This window comes from Euleptes europaea, chromosome 6, assembly GCF_029931775.1.
Source record: "Euleptes europaea isolate rEulEur1 chromosome 6, rEulEur1.hap1, whole genome shotgun sequence".
Lineage (NCBI taxonomy): Eukaryota > Metazoa > Chordata > Lepidosauria > Squamata > Sphaerodactylidae > Euleptes > Euleptes europaea.
The window spans coordinates 56792881-56816132 of NC_079317.1; the positions used below are offsets into that span (position 1 = coordinate 56792881).

Below are 23252 nucleotides of genomic sequence, written 5' to 3' on the forward strand. Positions count from 1 at the left end.
CATTTGCATGTGAATGTTCCTAAGTTTAAACCTGTTGAAAGCATCTCTTAGAATGTCTTATAGGTAACAATAACTGTTGTCCAATATCCTGTTTCTGAAGTGGTCAGAACCAGCTGTTTCTGTACTAATGGGCTATTATTCTTATATTAGGAATATATTCCACCAGTTTAGTGCCTTTAAGGATTGCTAGGAATTATGGGTGCACAGAGTGTAGCAATTAAAGAAACCCTCCCCTGTTGCCCCTAAGTGTGGGCATAACACTCTACCAAAGACATTGGCAGCTGCTGTTAGTGCAACAGCTATGGTCTGTTCTTGCCCTTATTGTGACTAAAATGCTAATTGTAAGAGCTCAATCAGTTTTGTCAAATCTCTGTTGTTCAAATCTTGCAAGTTGTCTGTGGGATTGGGCCGCTCAGACGTATTTCATTAAACATTGATTCTGCGGTAAGGCAGTTCTTAGAATGATCTAGTTTTATTTACCATAGGTCCCAAATTGCCAGCCACAGTCTTGTTGGAGAGAGAGTTAAAGGTGAGGGGTGGAATAGATTAGTGGCAGGTGGAGGTTAGTAGTAGTAGGGTATAAAAATTCCTTTTCATGTCTAGCTAATATTTCTCTCCCATAGTGCACCAAATCAAATTTTGTTTAATGTCTTCCCAAAAGACGAAATATCTTTCGTTTTCCCCAGCCAAGGACTTCCTGTTACGTAGTCGACACATGTCACAAATGTGAAATGGCTATAATAATGTGTAAACTTTGCCCTCAGTAGCCTAACCTGGCTGGTATAGTAGTTTGATAGAAGCATAATGAAGCTTGTTTTGGAACAGTTCTTTTTTTGCAGTTTAAACTAAAATGAGTGGCTGTCGAGTCTTCGTTGGACGTCTAAGTCCGCATGCCCGGGAGCGAGATGTGGAGAAATTTTTTAAAGGATATGGCCGTATACGTGAAATTAATCTGAAAAATGGCTTTGGTTTTGTGGTAGGTACATTTTTAAAAGACTTTCTTGTCCCATTTGATAAAGTGCTATGCAGATGACAATACAGTATAATTTGCTGTATTTATTTATTTGATTTTTACCCAACCTTTCCATCCAGCAGGATTTCCGCTTTTATCCAATATGGTGGTATCTTACCAGGACACTTGTACATATGGCTAACATGCACGCATAAGAAAATTAGGTCAAGAAATTCATCATGAATATTTAAATCCTTCCTTCCTGTATTAGCTTTAGATCTTTCTGTAAAACATGGTTGCTACTAATAACAGCTTTTGTGGGAAAAACTTTAAATGGTAAGATGCAAGGCTGTTCTTCAGGTGAAACAACCCAGCCTTTCATCTAATTGGTGGGGGGAAGGTCACCTCAACTCTGATTCACTCATCTGAGTGTTTCCCCTGCTCCTCTGTTTCCATCCTCTCCATTCCCTGAACAGAGCAGGAGAGTTGCTGTCCTAGTCCCTGTACTCTTTTCCACACACACACACCCCTTAAAAGAGGAGGAGGATTCAGGAGGGACACTGCCTTTAGCGCCGCACTGATTTTCTACTGGTACAGCTCCAGTTGTGGCTGTACCCTTTTTACCTTTTCAGACCTAACACTGAACTCTTTAAATGTAGTAAGGAGAATGAGAACTTGAAGCTATGGCGACAGGAGAGATCTAACTTCAGTCTTACATGGTCTTTTTGTTTTTAGTGGAGTTTTCAGTCTGTTCAATTTATAAAATGAGGGATTTTTGATAACACGTAACTGATCAGTATTCATTAATCTTAAGTGTGTACATATGAATACCAAAAGGTACTGTTAGACCAAGATCAGACCAGTTTATGCCAGAATCCCAGCAAAAATCACACACCTAGGCAGTTATCAAGGGGCCTCAGTCTTTTCACCCATAACATCACTGTGGAGACTGACAGTGCAATCCTAAGCCAGACTGGAGTAACTCTCTTTAGGATTGCACTATTCGTGTGTAAGAGAAGAAGGCCATCCCTTCCCAGCTGAGAAACACAACAGGGCTAGAGGGGCTTGTGTTCTCTTTGTAACAGGAAGAGAGGGACAACAAGAAAAAAGAAACAGTCAGATCATCTGTTTGCCTCTCTGAGTGAACAGTGCAACTGGGTGGACTTCTGTTCTTCCATTTCTCTCCTCCTAGAGAGGAACAGAGAGAAATGGCTATGCAGCTGTTTTGCTTGGTTGCACTTGGCCAACAGTACTTGGATTCCTTCTCTCCCCCTACTAGGCACAGAGGGACAGAAGGAGAAGGCAAAACTACTCAACCAGGGCATATTTTTCCAAATGGTATATATCACTTGTAAATGTAGTGGTTCGGATCCTGTCACCTTTTCCACTCATCTGCACCCAACTCCCCATCATAGTACAGCCCCTGTCTCACATGGCTTTTGTATATGCAGGTTCCATCATCCCCAGCATAGCCTTTTTGGAAGGTAATAGGAGACAACTTTACTTGTTTTTTCACCTGAAGAATAGCTTGTTGGGCCCAAGCTATTTATTTTAATAAGGCTTCCACACCACGGTTGCCCTTGGCAGACCTATTAGGTTCTGGGTAGAAGCTCTGCCGATCTCATACAATTTGATTAGCACAGACACATGTGCATGTTTAGCAAATTCTGTTCCTGGGTGGGGATCATCTTGTTTTGAATTTAATAGTCAACTCTTTGAAAAACATACTTAATGAGAACAGGATTATTTTTTGCTGCAGGTGTTTTTCTGTTTAAGGCAACTAAGTGGCAACTTTAGGGACACTGTTTACTAATGTGCAGGTGACAGTGTCCTAAAAGGACCAGATGTAGAGCCTCTTTTCTCTGCGTTATGCCAAAAAAAGTGCAACTGGGGTGGATTTTTTTCCTAATAGTAAAGATCAACAGAATTCTGAGGTTGTCTTCTGCCACGTTAGCTTTTTTTTGTTTACAGGTAATGGTAAGTGGCTATGCTTTGGGGACATTGTCACCTGTACATTAGTAAACAATATCCTGAAACGGCAGAATTGTCTATTCACTTCTTTGAGCATTCAGGAAATGCAACTGGAGTGGACATTTCTCATCAACTGCTGTATAATGGTTATAACCTATGAAACAAGTATGTGCCTCTTACTTTCACACATACATGCATCCGGAAGCCTTTTGAAGTTGCCAGGAACCAGTTTGCTTGGGGTGTTTCTACTAGAAATGCTTTTAAATGCGCTTTCACTTTATTGTGAAAAAGTACAGTTGAAAAATTCAACATAAAGTTAACTTTCAGATTGAAATGGCTACAATTAAAAACATTAGGGCAGCTTAAGTTCTTGTGCGTTTACTGAAAAGCTTATGAACCTTTGAGAGGTGTATGTAGGAGTTCTCGTGTCTCAATTATAGTTCATAGTTGGTAATCTCATGCAAACCTTGAACAGCGTTCCTTCATAGTCTTTATGTGGAAAATTAAAAATTGAAAATACAACTTAAGTATTCGTGTTTTGAATTTTGCATAGGTCCCTGTGACAGAGTATATACTTCTGACACTTCTAAATATTTTTAGAGTTGTAGCCAGCCACAAAATCCATAAAATTCCAAAAATATCTCACTGTGTTTCTTTGTGAAGGTCTTATTTCACATGGCTGCAACAGTGGAGTACCTGTATAGTTTGCAGACAAAGTGAACCTTTCATAATTAATTGATCATCAGATATTTCTACAGCGTGGCGAAAACTAAAGGAACTGGAAAAATTCTAATTTGAAATCAGATTGCACTTTTACGGTTCTGATGGCATGACTCATTTGTTGTTCTGTCATAGGAATTTGAGGATCACAGAGATGCAGATGATGCCGTTTATGAACTGAATGGTAAAGAACTGTGTAATGAAAGGTAATATTTTTGTTTCAAATAAAATAATTGGCCAATACCAAGGATAATAATAGCTTCTGGGAAATTGCAGTTTACAAACTGTAAGCCAATCTTTAGAACACCCATTTCTTCCATCTTAACTAGGATTGAAACTAGAGTTTTCAAATTCTGGTTAAGCATACACGAGACAGTTGTGGAGTGGGTTAAGAGTTTCAGGCTAGGATCTGAGAAACCAAGATTCATATCATCACTCTGCCATGACGTTTGATGGGAGATGTTGGGCCAGACACACACACTCTTACACTATTGTTGTGAGAGTTGAAGTGGGGGAGTGATGCAAACCTAGTCATGAGGGGCAAGTGTTACTGGTCCTCTGATGAGAAGGAAGCCAAACAGCAGACATCCCTCTTCCCTAGCAGTTTGAAAAAAGTAAGAAAAGAGTCTCTTCCTTTCACTGTGCTCCAGCACAAATGAGAGAGCATCATGGCTTTCTACTTGAGCCTTTTCCTTTGTACTTTCTCATTTATGCTGCTGTTTCTTACCATCTCCAAATTGCTATGTAAGTAAGAGAGAACACTGTTTCTCCTTTTAGTTCTCTGTGCTTGCCAGATGCCTTGAGATTGAGGAGAGGTTTGGAGGTGAGCACAAAGTCTGGCTAGTAAGTGAAGTATATTTTTGGATCTCTAAAGAAAAACAATGGAAATGCTGCAAAATACAGGAAGACCTTTCATAAGCAGTACACATGCTATAGAATGAGCATGTGTATGTCATATATTATGTAAATATATAATGAGATTTTTTTGGGTTGTCTGAATAGGCAAGTATTTGCTTTACTTGCGTTAGTTTTCAGGCATCCCTTAAGTCATTCTTTCAATTTAAAGTCAGATTCTGGGTAGGAGGGAATGCTCTCTGTGTTTATTTCCAGTGGAAAAAGCCTAAAGAACTACAGAAGCAATGTTGATCTTTCCTTTTATGTTAAAGGGTTACAATCGAACATGCCAGAGCCCGAAGAGGGGGTAGGGGCAGATATCCTCAACGATTCAATTATTACCAATCCTATGGAGGTGGATCTAGGTAAGGATCGTGTTATGTTGATTTTCAAGTGAACTTGAAACAAACTGTATATTTCTAAGCATTCTGTATGTGTCCAAGAATTCGAAATACTTTTAAACTTCTGGGTGTTTGCGTAGCATTTCAAGATTTGGTCAGCCAGTGCTTCTTCCCCTTGGTGTTATTGCAAGGAAACTTGTACAAATACTCCATTAATGGAAGCAGGGGCACTGCATCAATGATCCTAAAGGAAGAGAGAAAAGAATTGTGCCAGTAAAGTCATTAATTATTGCTCTGTAATTAATTAGCAGGAGCCCCGTGGCGCAGAGTATTAAGCTGCAGTACTGCAGTCAAAAGCTCTGCTCACGACCTGAGTTCGATCCCGACGGAAGTCGGTTTCAGGTAGCCGGCTCAAGGTCGACTCAGCCTTCCATCCTTCCGAGGTCGGTCAAATGAGTACCCAGCTTGCTGGGGGTAAAGGGAAGATGACTGGGGAAGGCACTGGCAAACCACCCCGCAAACAAAGTCTGCCTAGAAAACGTCGGGATGTGACGTCTCCCCATGGGTCAGGAATGACCCGGTGCTTGCACAGGGGACCTTTACCTTTACTAATTAATTAGCATTTGATGCCTCTTTTCTTCCCATTAATACCGTTGTGATGCTTAGTTCTCATTCTCATCTCAACAATCCAAGCATGTCATAGTTTAAAAGTTTCATATTTAAAAATATTGGTCCTGGTTTAGCCAGACTAATCCAAGCGTTTAGTGTCATCCATAGGTATGGGTAAGATGTGCCCCATTACTACATATCTTTGGCTGGGAGTTTGGTAAGCTATGGAATGAGAACTACTGTTACGGTAAATGTTCTGTCCAAGTCACTGGAGCCTTCAACCTAAACAAAATTTGAGGTTCTGTAAAAATGCATTTGAAGACAATACAAGTGTGTATAATATTAAAATGTACAAGACAGTCATCATTAAGTATATATTTAGAGTGCATATTTGATCATATCTTTGGAAATATACTCTTACTGTGTCTTTAGAATTAAATGTAGCTTTTTAATTTCTGTACTGCAGACTGTTGTGTGAAGTAATCTGTGCTTGAAGGATTTTAGGCGTTTGCAGTGACTTTGTATACTATTACTTTGAAATATACATAGCAGTTTTGCATTTAATTCACAGGCAGCTTCCAATCTCATGGTAAAGAAACTTGGGAACATCTAATTATGCATATTGCAGTATGCTGTTTAGATTCTCTTTAGTGCAGTGGTGTTGCTGCGGTAAGAGTGGTTGAAGGTCCAGGTTAAAAGTGAACTTTTAAAGTAAGAAATGTGACTGACGGTCATGGGCATCTGGCATGGTAGTAATGTTCATGATATCAGGCACATGGTGCCAGACGAGAAGAAACTGCTATTTCCGGTAGTGGAAAGTGGGACTCGACCTGCCAGTTGGGGGATTCTGGAGCTTCTGTTTTTAATGCTCTAAAGTGAAGATCTGGATGTTCTGAAAATGTGGGGCATTTAAAGGTATGCAAATAAAATGGAGTTGCCTCTGCATCCGTGTCCAAATAAAGAGCACGCTGTTAGTTGAATTTTATGTGATATGAAGGTGCCACCAAGTGGATTATGGCACCTAACCTGAGCAACCCAGTGGATTGTGGCACCTAACCTGATTGTGGCACCTAACCTGAACTTATGGGTCATTAGTTATTCATGCACTTTGGCTTTGATAACAATAAGCCAGACCTTGTAGCAGAAATATACTAATCCACAGTGAACTAGAGTGCATCATCTTATGTTATAATGTCTTAAGAAGCTATCTGATGAGTAAATACTACAGAGCTATAGTAAGCACATAGCCTTTTCCTCCTAGGGCTGACTTTTATGTGATTGTTCATCACTTGATGTGTCTGTAATGAATGTATTAGTATTGTTTGAGATTATGCTTTCTTTGGTAACTGTTTCAAACATGGAAGCCATTAAGTGATAAAGCATACCTTTGTGAGCTATTCTCTTGTGTTTTTTTGCCCACACTTTTTCAATTTGTGTTTAAATTCCATTTAGCTTTCCTAATGACTTTTTTCTTTCCTCGTGTGAAGAGCAAGTAACTGCTTGGTAGCCTAACCCCCACTTAAATAAAGAGTGGTCAGCTTTATAAGAATGCTGTCTGGTTTGTTGAGTAGTATTATGCAGTCTGTCAAAGCAGAGCATATTTTAGTTTTGAATATGAGGTATGAATGAATAATAATGTGAAAATATGTCTGTCTCTTGTAGCCAGTATGGTCCACCTCTTCGTACTGAACACAGACTTATAGTTGAGAACCTTTCTTCACGTGTTAGCTGGCAGGTGAGTTGAATCTGATCTATAATAACATTGTTTTGTTCAAAATATGTTTCCTGAAGGAAACGCCGTAACATTTAACACTACCATTAAAGCAGCCAAAACATTTTTTATTAAAACCAAAGCTTAGAGTTATTTGATCTGCAAACCAACAAATAAGCATTTTAGTGTGTTTATACTTTAAAAATTGAACTTCTGATTAGTGTTTCTTAGACAACTGTAATCATCATGTAATAAGAACTGTGGAAAAAACAATACAGAATCATCTAATCTTCTTAAATTATAAAGTCTGCAATTTGTTTCCAGTCTGTATCTGGCTTCAGTAGAATGAACAGAATGACCATGTAGTTAGTTTTGTGCATGTTCTAATGCAAGGAGTTTCCTACATTATATTCTGAAAGGAGCTTGTTGGTTACCTTGTGGGCTAATTTAAAAATATCCTGTCTGTGAATTTAGAGGTGTGCTGGACATTAAACTGCCTGGTTTCCAAACTGAGTTGTACGTTTTTGTTTTGTTTTTTGAAACAGGTAAACAAGTTATTTAGGGCTTAAAGCTAAATAAACATGAACTTGTCCTGTCATTGTTCTCATAGAATGGCAGTTTTATCTGCAGCTTAAACCAAACAAAACTGAAAATCGACCTTGATTGCAATCTTTTTTAGTTTCTTCACTCATGTTACTTTCCATACAAGAGAGAAGATAATTGGGTAGGAAAACACCTGTGTGTATCACCATGTCACAAATGTTTGTTTTTTCAGATAAATACCTGGGAACCTATTGCTGTGTCTCCTGTGCAAAGAGACACTTGGTTTGGCTGATCTGATGTACCAAACTAATCCCTGATAGAGATTAATTTTTCATAATGCATACTCCCTTATCTGAAGAAAATTTCCTTCATTCTACCCCAAGTAGCAAGGAACAATAACATTTTTTTCCTGTCAAGTCATAGCTGACTTACGGTGACCCTGTAGGATTTTCAAGGCAAGAGATTTTCAGAGGTGGTTTTGCCATTGTTTGCCTCTGCGTCACACCCCTGGTATTCCTTGGAAGTCTCCAGTCCAAATACTTGCCAGGGTCAGGGCTGAGAGTGTGTGACTGTCCCAAAGTCGTCCAGCAAGCTTCCATGGCGTGGGTGGGGATTCGAATCTGGGTTTCCCGGGTCCTAGTCCAACACCCTAACCATTGCACCATGCTAGCTCTGTTTTGTATTCTAGCTTCAAATCTAGTCAACATTCTCCTGCTGAATAGGCCTTGTGTTCAGAATCCTTAATGCAGAGACAAAAACAGGAGATGTTTTATACATTAAGCAAGAAAACTTGGTAAAAGTGGGATTTATATACATACTTTAAGAAACTGGCCAGTCACTTCTAATTTTTAAAATATTATGAAATTAAATTTATGGTAGCCTCTGTCTTTTGCAGCACTTTTCTACGAAGTAGGAATCTGCAAACTGAGTTTCAGTTCTGACTAGAGAGTGTAGTGTGTGTTGGATCCTGTGATCCCATCAGTTGAAAGCACAGAAGGGCACAGATCTCCCTTCCAGCTCCAGAAAAGTTGATTCCTGGGGTTGTGAGACCTGTGTGGAGTAATAGCTGTGTAGGTCAGTGGGCTTCCACGAGGAGAGAGAAGGGAGTGAAATGGCCCTTCCTGCCTCTTCCACCAGTGCAGCTTCACTGACAGAGGAGGGTGAGATTTTGCCCCATTTCCCCTCTTTACTGCAACTCACCAAGTTGCGTGGCTTTTACCTCACGTGGGTCTTGCAGCCTCAGGAGTCAACTTTCCTAGGGTTGGAAGGGACTGAGGGGGGAAAATCCACCATTCTTGTGTGAATGGATCACTGTATCTGACCCTGTGTGAGCACATGTAATATTTATGCAGGCCATGCAATGAATATTTCAGTTCTGAGTGTTTTTAATTGCTGGAGTCTAAATTTTCAAAGATTATTCTGCTTACCTGATGCCCTCACTTCTGCAGAAATGTTCACCTTTGTGAGTAAGTAAGAGCTATTGTGCTTTATTTAAAATTTCATAATGGGGAAACGCCTTTCTTTTAATGAATTCTATCCATATCTGTTCTTCAAATAGGGTTTTAGCTAATACGCAAAGAGTAAACAAAAACAGTAGGTTGGGGGTAATTGCACAGTTCAGGAACAGGAGTGTCGTTGAAGTACACTTATCTTGGCTGGAAGTCCATCATGCTATTATGAAGCAAGTAAATTTTTGCTGGCTTCCAAAATGAATCATAAGAGCGTTGATGAGTTCTCCCTGGGATGAGAGGATAACATACATGATGAAGGAATCCTTGGGGTCCGTTATTCACGTGTGAACACCTGGAACTTCACAGTCCAGAACTATACCGATTTCATTTGCCTTTCTGATAAACTGCTGACAGAAGCATACAAATCAGCCATTAAACTTGAGAGAATCAGGAATCTCATTTTTAAGCTGGTTCAGAATTCTATCTGCATATGTCTTTCCCCCTAGAAGTTACTGTCAACATTAATTATCCCTTTTTAAAAGCCAAATACCTTTGTCTTTGTGTTTATTATTAGAGTTTAAAATTCTATTAAGAGCTTTGCAAAGAACAAAATAAGCCCCACCTGAAGGGCTTACAATCTAATTGAACCAGTTGCTTCTTGGAAGAGCATGAACCAGGGCATGAGGGTGGCAACCGTCCCCATGATCTCATATTTAATATCTATGCTGCCTCTTTAGTTACCATGGCAAACAGCAGTAGTAAACTTCCATTAATTTTTTCTTGATCTGATTGATGGAGGAGCCCTAGCTGTCTGTCCTTTTCTGACAGCTTCCAGGTACATTGCCAGGTGCATTGTATCTCACCATTCCGAGACCTCTGTGTACCTTAATTGTTTGCACATGTTGTACTTGTGTCTAAACTTCCTAGCATTGCAAAGGTTCAACTTCAGCCATTTTCTGGATGTTTTATTTCATGGATGTTTCACTGTACGTAGGGAAATCTAACATCAGAAGTATTCCTTAGAACTTGGCTACATGATTTGGGAGTTCTATATCTGATGCCGAGGAATCTTACACATATTTATTTTATATTTATACTCTACCTCTCCTTGTGGCGCAAGGCAGCTTACAAACACAATTAAAACATTACAATTAAAAAACGAAATAAAACCCAGGATAACCCCCAGTGATGCTTGCAGCTTATATCCCACTAAAACCCCCAGCAAATAAAGTGGCCTCACCACTTCGCAGAGCCCATACCATAAAGTGGGAGCTATAGTGGGAAATGCAGGGGGCTCTTGTTGTTGCCCAGCGGGTTACCCTCAGTGGCAGTCTTTAAAGCAGAGGCTGGACGAGCACTTGACAGGGATGCTCTAGGCTGATCCTGCATTAAGCAGGGGGTTGAACTAGAGGGCCTGTATGGCCCCTTCCAACTTTATGATTCTAAGTGGGGGAACAGCCAGTAGAGATGGCAGCCTGAGAGCCATGGTTGATGTACAGGAATATATGGGAGGAGATATACTTTAGATATGCAGTCCTGGGTCATGAATGGCTTTTAAAGGTCATAACTAGCACCTTGAATTGAACTTGGAAATGATTGCAGCCATGTAGCTGTCTTAAGATGGATGAGATATGTTTCCATCTGCTAGCCCTTGACAATCGTCTGACTGTTGCTTTTTGAAGTTTCTGAGTTCTCTTCAACCGCAATGCAAGGTAGAGCATTGTACAGTACAGCAGTTCTGCTGTGAGGTTACAAAAGTGTGCATCACTGTGGCCAGATCAGCTGAGTCTCTGAGAAAGGCGAGAGTAAGGCAAACCAGATGCAACTAATTGAAGGCACTATGGCAACCTGGTGCTCAAACTGGCAAGGCTGTTACAGTAGTAGGTTGGCACCCTCCCTATTTTCACTAAAGCCCAGTTAATGCAACAGCAGCTTTTAGCGGCTGTTATTGGTGGCAAGCTGTTTGTGTGTATGAACCTGCCACATGGCAGTTCTCATTAGGTCACCGGAAACGTTGCCTGGCTTGCAGAGGTGCATTAAAAACAGCCAAAACCATTTGGTAAGCTACTTGCCACAGTGCAGTCTCTGTTGACTGGCATTACCAGTGCTCTTGTGTGGGCCTTGGAGGAAGTCAAGGAGGATGCATAGATACCTGTACTAGGCAAATAGGTAGTGATATCTGTGTCCCTTGTTGGGTTATTTGGAGAGTAAAATCTTTTCTGTTCAAATCTATTTGCAGCCATGATATAAACTACAAGCTGTGTTATATCGAAGTCTTACTTCCATTTTTTTAGATTCGTGGGATTGTCAGTTGTATGAGAAACACTAAATTATTGCAGGCATCTGTTTACTCAGAAGTTATTTAGTGTTTACAAAGACAGCATATTATGCTTGCAAAAAAAGTGATGATTTTAATATGTTGCAAACCTGGCAAATGTTAATGTCTGCATTATGCAGGCAGAAACAAAACCAAAAACTTTGCCAACTTGCACCTATGGCCATTTTTTCCCTTAGCTGGCTAAAGCCTGGCTTTATTATTTCCAAAAGCTTTGAAGCAGAAGAGGCTTAACAGGAAATTAATATGTTTCTTATTAATCCTTTCCCATTTTTAATATAACTAAATGTATCTGCTCAAGGCCTTGCCTTAACATATGTCTGGATTGCATTGGGTAGATTATAGTTACCCTTACATACCTCAGAGCCCACTGGTTTTTGGAAGGACAAAGTATTCCTAGAGGCAGATGCAGGCTTGTTGTCCCGGAGTGCAGTCTAGAAAAAAATGCCACTTTGCTGCTTATGGTGTGAGTAACTGTAGTCCCCAGGCCAGTACCTGCCTTCTGTGTGATGGAGAGCCCTTTAAGCCTAGATAAGGAAAAGAGAAGCAGGGAGCAATCTTAAGCATGTCTACTCAGAAGTAAGTCCAGTGTAATTCAATGGGGCTTACTTCCAGGAAAGTATCTTTAGGAATGCAGCTGCAGTGCGCAGCATTGTCGCTGGGCAGCACAGATGACTGAGGCAAGGCTGTAGACAAGCTCACATTCTTTGGGTTGTGCCCTGATACTCAAAACTCATCAGCCAGGATCTCATGTTTCTGGTGTCTAATTATTCAAGCTTTCAGATGTGTTGTGCTTTTTTTCCCCAAAAGCCAGCACACTGGTGTTTAAAGCATCAAAATCTATTGATTTAGATGCAACATTGTTTTATTGCATATTTGTTATAGCTGGTTTCTCCGTATCTTTACAAGTTTTCTGTATGCTTGAAGAGAGTGCTAGGAACATAACTTTATATGTACATGTTTTATACACAGCAATTCCAGTTTTCTAAGATACTTCAGGCTAAGGTCTAGAGGAAAAAATCTAAACACTGGACTTCTGTATTAACACATTTTCTTTTTTGATTAATGCAGTCAATTTAGAGTAATTATGTAAATGGTTCAGATTTTTAAATAAGATGTGGTTTTCTATATACATTCTTATACTGTCTGAACTAAACTGTTGTAATAAACGACACAGGTATTGATGAAAACAATTTTTTTAGCTTTGTTACTTTATTGTGGATGTAATCATTTTGAAGTATGTTCAAGATCACTTTGAATCGTATGTCCTAAACTCTGTATGGAGGTATTCAGTCCTACAGAATACTAAGTACTTTGGCCTTGACTGTGCAAAGCTTTTGTACTCAGTGTTTAAACGTGGTTAGCTCCTTTAGCACAAGCAGGACTGGTTGGATGTTCCAGAAACATGTGCGTAGAATGCTACAGAGTTTGGCTGAAGTGCTCAGTAAGCTTGTAGAATTGAATCCTGCCATGAGGAAATGTCTGCTCTTATAGATTGTTCATGTTAGGATAAAGTCTCAGAATTTCAGACTGTTTTTTATTCACATGCTAGTTTGTAAAAGCTGAACTGAACTTTATTAAAACACTAAATAAATTGAGGCATCCTGTAATCTGTAGTTCAGTTTTTAGGTTTTTTGTTTGTGTTTTTTTTCACAAATATATATCTAACCAAGTTCGTTTTGAACCTCTTTTAACAGCCTTGCTTTGGGTTAGCCCTCGTTTCTCTTGTGTGGAGGAGAAAGAACCCAAGAGGTTGGGGTTCCTATTGGCTGAATTTCTAGGGCTTGGCCTGTTCTGAGTTTTCCCTTTGGTACCCATGACACACCTATCTTGGCGATGTAGCTCTTGGTTGGCCCTCAGCTCGATTGGCTAGCACAGGTCAACCGCAGGTTCTAGAGCCACTTCCGGAGACTGTGTCCAGTGCTTTCAGGGTCTCTGGTACATCCCCCTGAAGCACATTGCTATGATCCATTCCTCTGCCCCTCCCATGTAAGGGAGTTCCACTTGGTCTGCTAGGTATTGGACAAGCGGCTCTTTGCTTAAGGTACCTGCTTATATCATCTGACCACTTGTGGTATGTTGTGGTAAGTAGCCTGTGGCTATAAAATGTCAGCTATTATTTGGGGCACTTTGTAAAGGTTAAGGAATAATTCATAAGCAACTTATTTTTAAACATTTAAAATGTTTATAACACTTAGTCCGTATAGTGTTGCAACTTAGACTCAGTTTCAATTACATTAAATGCAAGTCTCTGTTAAAATAACACTGAGGTTGTGACACTAACTGACAAAAGCCGGAAAAGTTGTTGTTGCCACTGTCTTTTGACAGCTTGTGACAGAATCTTAGCATTAACTTAATAAAGACATTTGTGTTCAATTTGTCTAGATGAGGAGAGGAGGAATGTTTGCAGGCAAACCTTTAATATACAAATGAACTGAGACTTCAGTTATGATCAAATGCTTGCATTTAATAACTATTTGTATGTGTCATAGTTAAAATATATGTGATAATCCTTTAATTGGTTTGCTATATTGCTCTGTCTGACCTTTTAAGTTTAGATTAATTTTGCTGATCATAGCTTTAATATATGGGATTTTGCTGTAATTGTTAGTCAAAACAAGCAGGCCTGTTTAACACTATGTGTTGGGTTTTATACTTCCTTTTAAGCTGATCTGTAACTTTTGCTGCAGGATTTGAAAGACTTCATGAGAAAGGCTGGAGAGGTGACTTTTGTAGATGCTCACAGAAACAATCCAAATGAAGGGTAAGATCACAGTTGTATAATTTAGTAAGTGATCAAGATCTAAAAAATTGTTTTAGGTACACACAGAGGTATGAGTATATCTAGTTGGGTTTAAAAATTGTTTGAACAACTTACTACAACATCAGAGTGCTCACCCTCTTGTCAACGGGGCTCCATGTCACTTCCAAAAGACTTTTCCACACACACCCAAAAAAACCCTCTTTTTTTTACTACTACTGTGCTACTTTATTTCCTGTACTTCTCAAGAATAATGGAGTCAGGTATGCCTCATTGACTCAGGTCCTATGTGAATTAAATAGCAGAACACTACTGGTTATAATTGATCCCCATTGGAATAAATGGGGAAATGAAAACAGTCTTATAGGATTACATTGACCCCAAACACATTGTAGAATTTTGCTGGTTTTTTGCAAGACATGCACCAGTCAGTTCTGTGGCAGGTGGAAAACTTCAGTTACTCACATATTTAAATTTAACATTCTTTATATAGTAGTTAACCCCTCACGTAGTGTGAAGTGCTGGAGCTGTCTTTTACTTGTAAAATCATGTTGGGAAAAATCACATTTGGCTGAAGGGGTCATTTTTAAGGCAGTTAGATTTTTAAGGCAGTGGGATAGCTAACTGCAACTAAGCTCACTGCTGTTTGCAAACTGAACTGGGATTTTCTTGGTGTTGACTATTAGCCAGAATTTCTTTTGTAGTATGATTCCATAGGTTTGCAAGGGTAGAGGAAGCAGAAAATATTAAGTATCAGCGCAAATAGCTGTATTTAAATAGTTATGTTCTTAAGGTTTTAATCATGGTACCTGTAAAAGTAATGCTAAGCTTTGAACTTTGAGGCTATCAGCTCAACCATAGTTGTTGGGAGTTACTGTTACATGGTGGGTGCTATTGACCCCAATTGTATTTCTTTTCAACAAACAAGTTACTTTGTTAAACCTGGAACAAATAATGATTTCTTCAAGGTGTGGCTGACCTGGGGGTATCCTAATCCCAATAGCTAACTAGTTCATCATATGTTTAAGGTGGGAGAGGGTTAAAACAATTTCAAAATGTATGTGCCATTACAGCATGGTGCTCTGCTGCTGAAGTCCAAGACCTCCTTGGATGCATGGAGCAAATTGCATGGGGGTTTGTTTCTCAAGCTTGACTCACAACCCCCAGAACTAGGAAGGTTTGTTGTTGCAGCCGACACAGGACTGATGTGAGGAAAGAACTCTTATGGGAAAAAACCATGTGGAAAATGAAAAACAATGTTTGCTGTCTAAAGAAGATACAAGCATAATGATACAGAATATATCCAGGAATTATGTGGGGGAACAGGAATGTAATACTAATATTCATTGTAACTTGAATTTAAGCATTAATGACTTAAGGTCATTGTGCCTTAGTCAGAGTATTCAAAATTAGGAAAATAAATTATAACTTTTGCAAGTGTAGTAAATAAATTATTTCTCTCTAACTGTAACCACCAACCTATACGGTAATTTTGCTAATGGTTTTTACAGTGTTGTAGAGTTTGCGTCATCTAGTGACATGAAGAGTGCAATGGACAAGTTGGATGGCAGTGAGTTGAATGGACGCAGAATCAAATTAATCGAAGATCGCAAAAGGCGCAGGTACGTTAACTTGTAACGTAATTGTTACACCAGATGTTTTTATCCCCCCAAAAAAGAGCTTTAGTATTTGCCTATTTACAAAGTGCTTAGCCCAGAATCTTTCTGTTAGAGGATATTTTATTTATTTTTATACCCGATCAAGTATCAACCACCTTTTGTACATTATGGCTTGAATCAGGGGTTCAGAAACATAAATGGACTTAGTGCAGTACTGCTTGTGCAACACCTAGCACTTTCCTCTCTATATATTGTAGTGCTTAGAAATTGGTTGCACAAGTGGAAACAGAGATGGGGATACAGGAAGTTTGATTTAGTGTGAGAGGCTACTGCAGTCTTTTTTTTCTTGTGTTTATGCTTGCGCGAGGGCTTTAGCACAACTGATCCAATCCATACTTTGCACCCAGTGAGTATATCTTTATCTGAACAGTGTTCCGTGGCTAACAATTTTGGTGCCAAAGGGAGATTTATAGGGGATGGGAGATGGCTCCTACTACTCACCCCCCACCCCCAGTGCTTACGTCTTCCATGCAGGTTCACCAATATTTGCAGCATTTTCTTTTTTCCAGATGGGTCTCCCCTTCCTGAACCAGGGGGGCAAATTAAGCTGATTCAGTGTAAGAGCAATTCCCAACTGTACATTGGCTTCATTTGGCCCAGTGGAGCATATGGACCCAGATTCAGTTTGCTTCAGGCTCCACCCTTGCTGGCCTTAGACTCTGACCTGCTTCCATGCCACATCAAAGTCAGAGATGCCATATTAGAAGTAGAAGTGACAACAGTTTACTGCCCTTTGGCTGTTTACCCAAGACACAAATGGTCACAATGAGAGCCAGCATGGTATAGTGGTTAGAGTGTCAGACTAGCGTCTGGGTGCCTCAGGTTTGAATCCTCATTCAGCCATGGGAGGCTTGCTGGGTGACCTTGGTTTTGAGTACTTCTTTCCAGTTGCAGTGCTCTGAAGACCCCTACAACTCGGTCTGGACACTTAGGGGAACTTTAGGGGTGACCTCTAAAGCAATATGAAGAGCTGTAGGACAGAACAGGGCAAAGTGTGTTGGTAAAATACCCTCTCTGGCTATCAGTATTTAATTAATGTTTATGGTCATAGACTCCACAGTTGTATAGGGGGAGATACACCAGATACAGAGTGTTGGGCATATATTAGAAATTGCATCATGGGTTCTTAAACGTTAAGTTTTAAACCAATTCAATTTGTATCAGAAGCAGATCCCGTTCGCGAAGCTATTCAAGATCCCGTAGCAAATCTAGATCTGCAAGATCTTCCAAGTCAAGCAGCAAGTCTCGGTCTCGCAGCCGTACACCTGAGAAGAGAAGCTCTCGCAGCCGTACACCTGAGAGGAAGAGCTCTGAGAAAAACCACCACTCTGGCCCACAGAATTCCTCTCCATCTCCTCCTCCAGCCAAGAAGAGGTCTCGCTCTAGGTCAAGTTCGGCTGAAAGCCGCAGTTAAGGTATTTTGAGAGATGTATAAATATTTCATTTCTAAGTCAAACTTTTCTACAAGCTTGAAATAAGTTGCAGGTGTGTGTAGGGCGGAAATTCATCAGGTGAGCGTAGACATCTGAAGTGTGGATGTAAACTCCCGCCCCATCCTTACTGGAGTTGGGTAAATTGTAATTATTAACTAAAGAAAATTGAATCGACAAATTATAATTACCCAAGTGTGTAACGTACTCTGCTTTAGGTAAATTGTTGCTGGCTAAAGCAGAACGCATATGGGAAGTTTTGTCCTTGCTGTTGAACATAATGAAATTCAGACGTGGCCTGTGGTACCACTTTTCAAAATCCTCTGGCTGTGCTTCTTGTTCGCACATAGATTACCTCCTAGTTGGCATTTTCACACACTTAGCTGAACTGCACTGGCCATTAACGTGCAATTTAAAGAAGTTCCAGCAAACATTCCCATTATACCATTATCATTTTGTAGTGCATAAGGGGACATTTGGATTGTGCATGAGTGATGTTGCTTATTCTACACTAGTATTTACATAAATAGTAATCAGCCAGGGAGGATGTTTAAAATGTTACCTGGCAAAGCAGAAACGTTTCATTTTTTTAAATCCTAGTTTAGAATAAGCCCTGGAGAAGTGCGTTTTCTGTATTGGGTTGCATCTGGATAGGGTAAGAAGTTTTTCAGAACTTTTTTCCTGTTGCAAATAGCCTAAACAGAAGAGAAGTGTCCAATAAGCAGCCTGGGAGCACATGTAACCTGTGGTCTAAGAAGGCCTCATCTCACAGAGGAAGCCCGTTGGAAATTAAAATACACACATTTTGCTGGAATTCCTATTTTAAGGTCAGGAGGAGAGCTTTTTTTCTGTGTGGCTACCAGAGAGTAGCACTAAATAGTACAGGTGCACGTGGTATGAGTAGTAGCAGTTTGTCAAATTTAAGGGGTGAGGAGTATTGAACTGTCAACACACAAACTTCCAGTAAAAGCTTAATGTGATGTGAATTTATTAATGCTGAAGTATAAAAGGGCATATTTCTTAGGTTTACAAAACATGCTTTTGTTTTTGTTAGTAGGTAGTAAATTGTTATTCCTTAACCATATTGTGGTCACAAAATTATCTGGCTTCCAGTTACCTAAAATGAGGGAATCTGTTTGAAATTTTTGTAAATTGGCCCCTAAAATGTTTAAATGTATTGATGTAATACAGTATATACAATAAATGTTTCTCCCCCTGCTTACTGCATCTTCAGTGGTCTTTCTGTGTTCATTAAAGCTAAGTTTGTAAACGTTTTTTCTTTGTTAGCAACAGTTTTTATTTTCAATAAAATTGATACTTAATTAATAACTAGTTCATCATTCATTTCTCAGACTCATTACAAACAGGAGAGAATTTCTCAGATTTTTGTACATTTCTGCTACCTTAGGTGGAAGAATTAAAAGATTGGGGGGAAGGGTTGTTGGGTCTTTCAGCAAAATAACCAAGTGATTAATAAAATCATCTAAACACCATCTTACCCCATCTTTCAAATTGAGCTCCCCTTTTCATAGCTGTCCTTCCTTTTTAAATATAGTTTCACTTACTGCCAACTCCTTAGGGCTCTTTTCTTTTAAGAAATCTCACTAACTTGGCAAAAAAATCTGTTTAGATATGGTAGAAGGGGCAGCAAGAGGAAAATAGAGTGTCAAGAATCTTCCACACTGAGGTCTTGCTGCTGGTTAACAGCTTGTGGGTGGGCAAGCCTCTGCTTTAGCACTAGGGCTAGCGGTCCTGGGACCAGTCTCTCCAGCACCACCTCATTATCACATGGCTCATTGGAAAATATAGCTTATCCAAATGTAGCCGGAGTAGGGAAGAGCCCAAACCACCATCCCAATTTTTTTGATTGCCTGATTTTGAATCTCTTTGAACTCGTTACTACTTTGTGATTCTAGTTCAGGGTCAGCAACAAACAGGTTTTAGGTTTTGGTTGAGGTGGTTTTTGGGTTCAGGTTTGGTTTAACCTCTGCTTCAGAGTAAGTGTCCATAAACTTGGGGTCACAAGACACAGCATGAAGGGTTTTGCCTCTTTGAATATCATATATCCCTGTTTGACTATTACAGTCAACTAGTTGCCATCTTAAGGTTGCCTTGCTCTTCATCTTCTTGAGCCTGGTCTTTTTGAATAGTGTCTTCCACCTTGTGGAATAGACTCCCTCAAGAGGTAGGGTGGTGCTGTCCTTAAAGGTTTTTTAGAGGGTGCTCTAAGACAGTTTTATTTGGTATTCATGGAAGACCATTCCAAAGTATATTTCCAAAGGTATGATGGATTATAATCACTCAAGAATGCTGAGAACTCTAGTTCTCTCTCTGAGGCTGAGGGCATCTTGAAAGTTGGGTGATTCCTATCAGTTGCCCAGGGAGGCAGGATCTGATTTCCTCTTCCTGTGTCCTTGATTGGAATCACCTCAGTTTCCTTTCTGCTTTAGAGGGAGAAACAGCGATAGCAGCGAGTTCTCTGCTGTAGTACCTTAGTTGGAAACCTTTCTGTTCTTGAATCTTACCTTAAATGACGACATTTGATAACCTAACAACCTGTTTCTATTCTATACCTAAAATTCCTCATTCTTCTTTACTTGCACCTTCTTCCTTTTTCTATAAACCCTCTTCATCTTCGGTGAGGAGAGAATCTAAGATGGCCACTGGAGCCAAAATGGCGGATGCCTATCTGGCAGAGGTAGAACATGTAGCAGGTCTGTTATCCTCCAAGGAAGATCTTAGAGATATGCCCTCTGGCAGCCATCCTCACGATCCAGGAGAGGTGCAGTGGCAAGAGAAAGTGGTCATCATTGTGAAACGCAAGAGGCCCAATCTAGCACTAGAGAAAGGCATGGAAAATGCCGTGAGGTATAGCAGCGGAGTCCCAGCCGGCCATTTCACGTCAAGGAGAGGACAGGATGTCTGATTCTCTGTGCAACCTCTGACCAGCACTATCAACAGCAGGAGGATCTTCGACCGGTAACGTTGATGCATCCCCCACTGGTTTTGCGAGTGCCTCTCAGGCGGCCCATTTGAAGATATCAGCCTTGAGGGAGGAAATAGTGGCCCTTAGGGAGGAACTGCATTTTCTGCAGGCGCCCTTCATTGCTTCCTCCAGAGCCTCCTCACCTTCCTGTTCTTATTATCGTAAGGAAGCTGAAAGAAGGCCCATTTCCCCCCCCCCCATGAGAGTGCTCAGCCATGGCCCACAAAAGCAGTGAGAAAAGCTGATTCCCAGATGGCAGAGCCCAGCCATTAGGAAGGCTACCCTACTCTTACTGTAGAGTCTGATGAGGAGGCTAGGGAGGAGGGAGAGTTCTCTTCCGATGAGGAGTAGGTTCCCATTACTGATGACCGGCAGACTAGACTGTTTACCAGAGAGGATTACCAGGTTCTGATAACAAAAGCCATTATAGCCTTAGATCTGACAGTAAACCCAGACATGGGATTAATCCAAAAACAAAGTGAGACCCAAAGGGCCAAAGGAGTTTTTACCTAGGCGCTACTTATCCCACAAAACTCGTTTTCTCGGAATATTTTGTGAATCTAACCACAGATGAATGGGGAAAGCCAATGGCGAATAGACAGCTTCCTCCTAGTACAAAGAAACTTTATAATTTGGCTCCTCATGCAATGAAGAAACCTTCACGGTAAGTCAACAAGGGTTGTTTTCATCTAAAAGTGAAGAAATGACACATTTTGGTGGGTGGGCAGATTGCAGAACTGTCCTTTTCTGAAGAAGCTGCCTGTTGTGCCTGAGACCTCCCTTGTGGGTTTCCATCTCTTATTTAACACCGATATTGCTCAGTGAACTTGTATAATACAGAGATAAAACGTTCTTTCAGAACTTCCCGTTTCTGCAAGTCCAGTCTTTTAAGCTGCTTCACCCTGTGTTGATCACCAGTAACAAGCAGGCTGGTACTTGGGTTGAGTCCTTGCAGTGGGATATTTCCCACGTTCTCAGTGTTGGAACTTCCTCCCTCCCCACCTGTATCACTGTGTATAGCTTTCTAGTAGCCTCTACAAAATAATATACAACAGAGCTTGCTTGCCAGGCTGATCTACAGCTTGTGCTTGGGTCCTTAAATGTGCTTGTTTTGTTAGTTCATCATCCTGCATTTCTCAAAATAATAGCCAATTCCATCCCTGGTCAGAATCTCTCCCAGTCCTGTTTGCCTTCCTTGGGTGATGAGATGCATTTTATTTATTTATTTACTCAATGTATACCCTGCTCTTTTCCTCCCAGTAGGGATCCAAAGCACTTTACATTGTTCTCCTCTCCTCCATTTTATCCTTATAACCAGCCTTTGAGGTAGTCTAGGCAAAGAGAGAGTGATGGACTGGTTCAAGGGTAAGGTTTGGCAGAATGTGGACTCGAGCCTGGGTCTCCCAGATCCTAGTCTGACACTCTTAACGACTAAATCACACTGGTGGTGTAAAAATGAGTTTTCCCCTGGTGCAACATGTTATGCAGAGCTGCAAAAAACTATACCTTCTGGGGAAAAATTATGTTTCAAGGTACAGGAATGCTATACTTTAACCTTTGTCTCAATACAAGTTTTATCATCTGACACACCTGCAGGGTGCTGTACCAACATGGAGCCATGAAACGTTGCTAGCAGCATGTACTATCCTTTTAAAGAAGCATAATTATGCTTAATTCTGGTGGAACATTGATTAGGTTGCGATGACAGGGCCAGGTAAGGGTGAGATGCTATTGGCCGTAACATGAAAGATGTGTTTGTGGTTGCTTAAAGGGAAGGAGCAGAGCAAGATGCTTGAATACAGCTTATCAGAATGCAAGCCAGGGAGAACTACATATAGCATCTGGGTGGGTTTGGAACTGCATTGGCCAATTTCAGATTTCTGAGTGTCTCTGGCCAGAGAAAGGTGTTCATGAATGTAGGTGTCCACATGTGGACATCACAGCAAACTAGAGTTTGATCAATGGCTTGTGAAACGAAAGCAGCAAACCCTTCAGTTGCCTTCCCAAAGGGAGAAGCAATAAAAGAGACAAAGACTCCCTTGTCTGCTAGGGAGGCTTTAATAGCTTTATTCAGTCCCAGTTAGTTTGCAACAAACACAAATGAAACTTGTGGTGTGAAAACTTCCCAGTTTCAGAAGCCATTGATCAGACTCCAGTTAGCTGTGATGTCCAGATCTTCTTGCTAAAAATCAAATTCCCAAACGTGAACATGAGCATGACAAGATGTGTTTGCACCCTCCTGGAACAAATAGGTTTTGTTTGTTGTGGTATCTTCATTTATCCAATATCTTTAGACACTGTTTTGATAGGCTTACCTTAACCTTCAGAGCAAACTTCCATAAAACACAGCGAATGGGAATGGCCTTTTTCTCAACTAAAAAAGGGGAAGGGCTCTTCTTTCTATGCTCAAAAGCTTTGTTGTAGTTTTTCAGTAATCAACCATAATAATGAGTAGAAATCCTTGCAACTGCAGCCAAGTTGATAATGGTTACTGCCTTCCTTCAGTCTGACACCACATATCCTGGTGATGATAGTGCTCTTGGAATTCCTCTTGTGAGTTTGCAGTATGGGCTGCCTTGGGCAACTGGAGTACTCCAGTCTTTCTCTCTTGCGATGATGGCGCTGTACTTATCATCATGGAGAGAAAGATTAATGCTGCACAGGATCCCTGTGCTTTGAGGAACATAAACGGTAGGTGTTTTAACTTGAAGGTATGCTTCATATCCTGTAGCACACAGTTTGGTGATTACTGCCCTGATACATCTCCAGTGCCTGTAATAGCACAGTGTGGGACAAAGTCATGATATGAAGCAGAATAGGTCTTGTCAGCAAATACTAACTGGCCATTAAGGGCCATGGACAGTGAACA

General features: G+C 40.4%; 1 protein-coding gene across 2 annotated transcripts; it reads left to right on the forward strand.

Annotated features, from left to right (window-relative positions):
- Positions 1-839: 839 nt before the first annotated feature.
- On the forward strand, positions 840-18624 carry LOC130478703 (serine/arginine-rich splicing factor 5-like). Of its 2 annotated transcripts, XM_056850875.1 has the most exons (8): positions 840-976; positions 3779-3849; positions 4810-4902; positions 7150-7222; positions 14218-14291; positions 15800-15910; positions 17132-17382; positions 18101-18624. In XM_056850875.1, exons 1-7 carry the CDS (start codon positions 851-853, stop codon positions 17379-17381), a joined length of 798 nt encoding a protein of 265 aa, XP_056706853.1. In that variant the 5' UTR covers positions 840-850; the 3' UTR covers position 17382; positions 18101-18624. The 2 variants fall into 2 exon arrangements, with proteins under 2 accessions (XP_056706853.1, XP_056706854.1); XM_056850876.1 differs by lacking the exon at positions 18101-18624 and having other exon boundaries at positions 17135-18013.
- The last annotated feature ends 4628 nt before the right edge of the window (positions 18625-23252 follow it).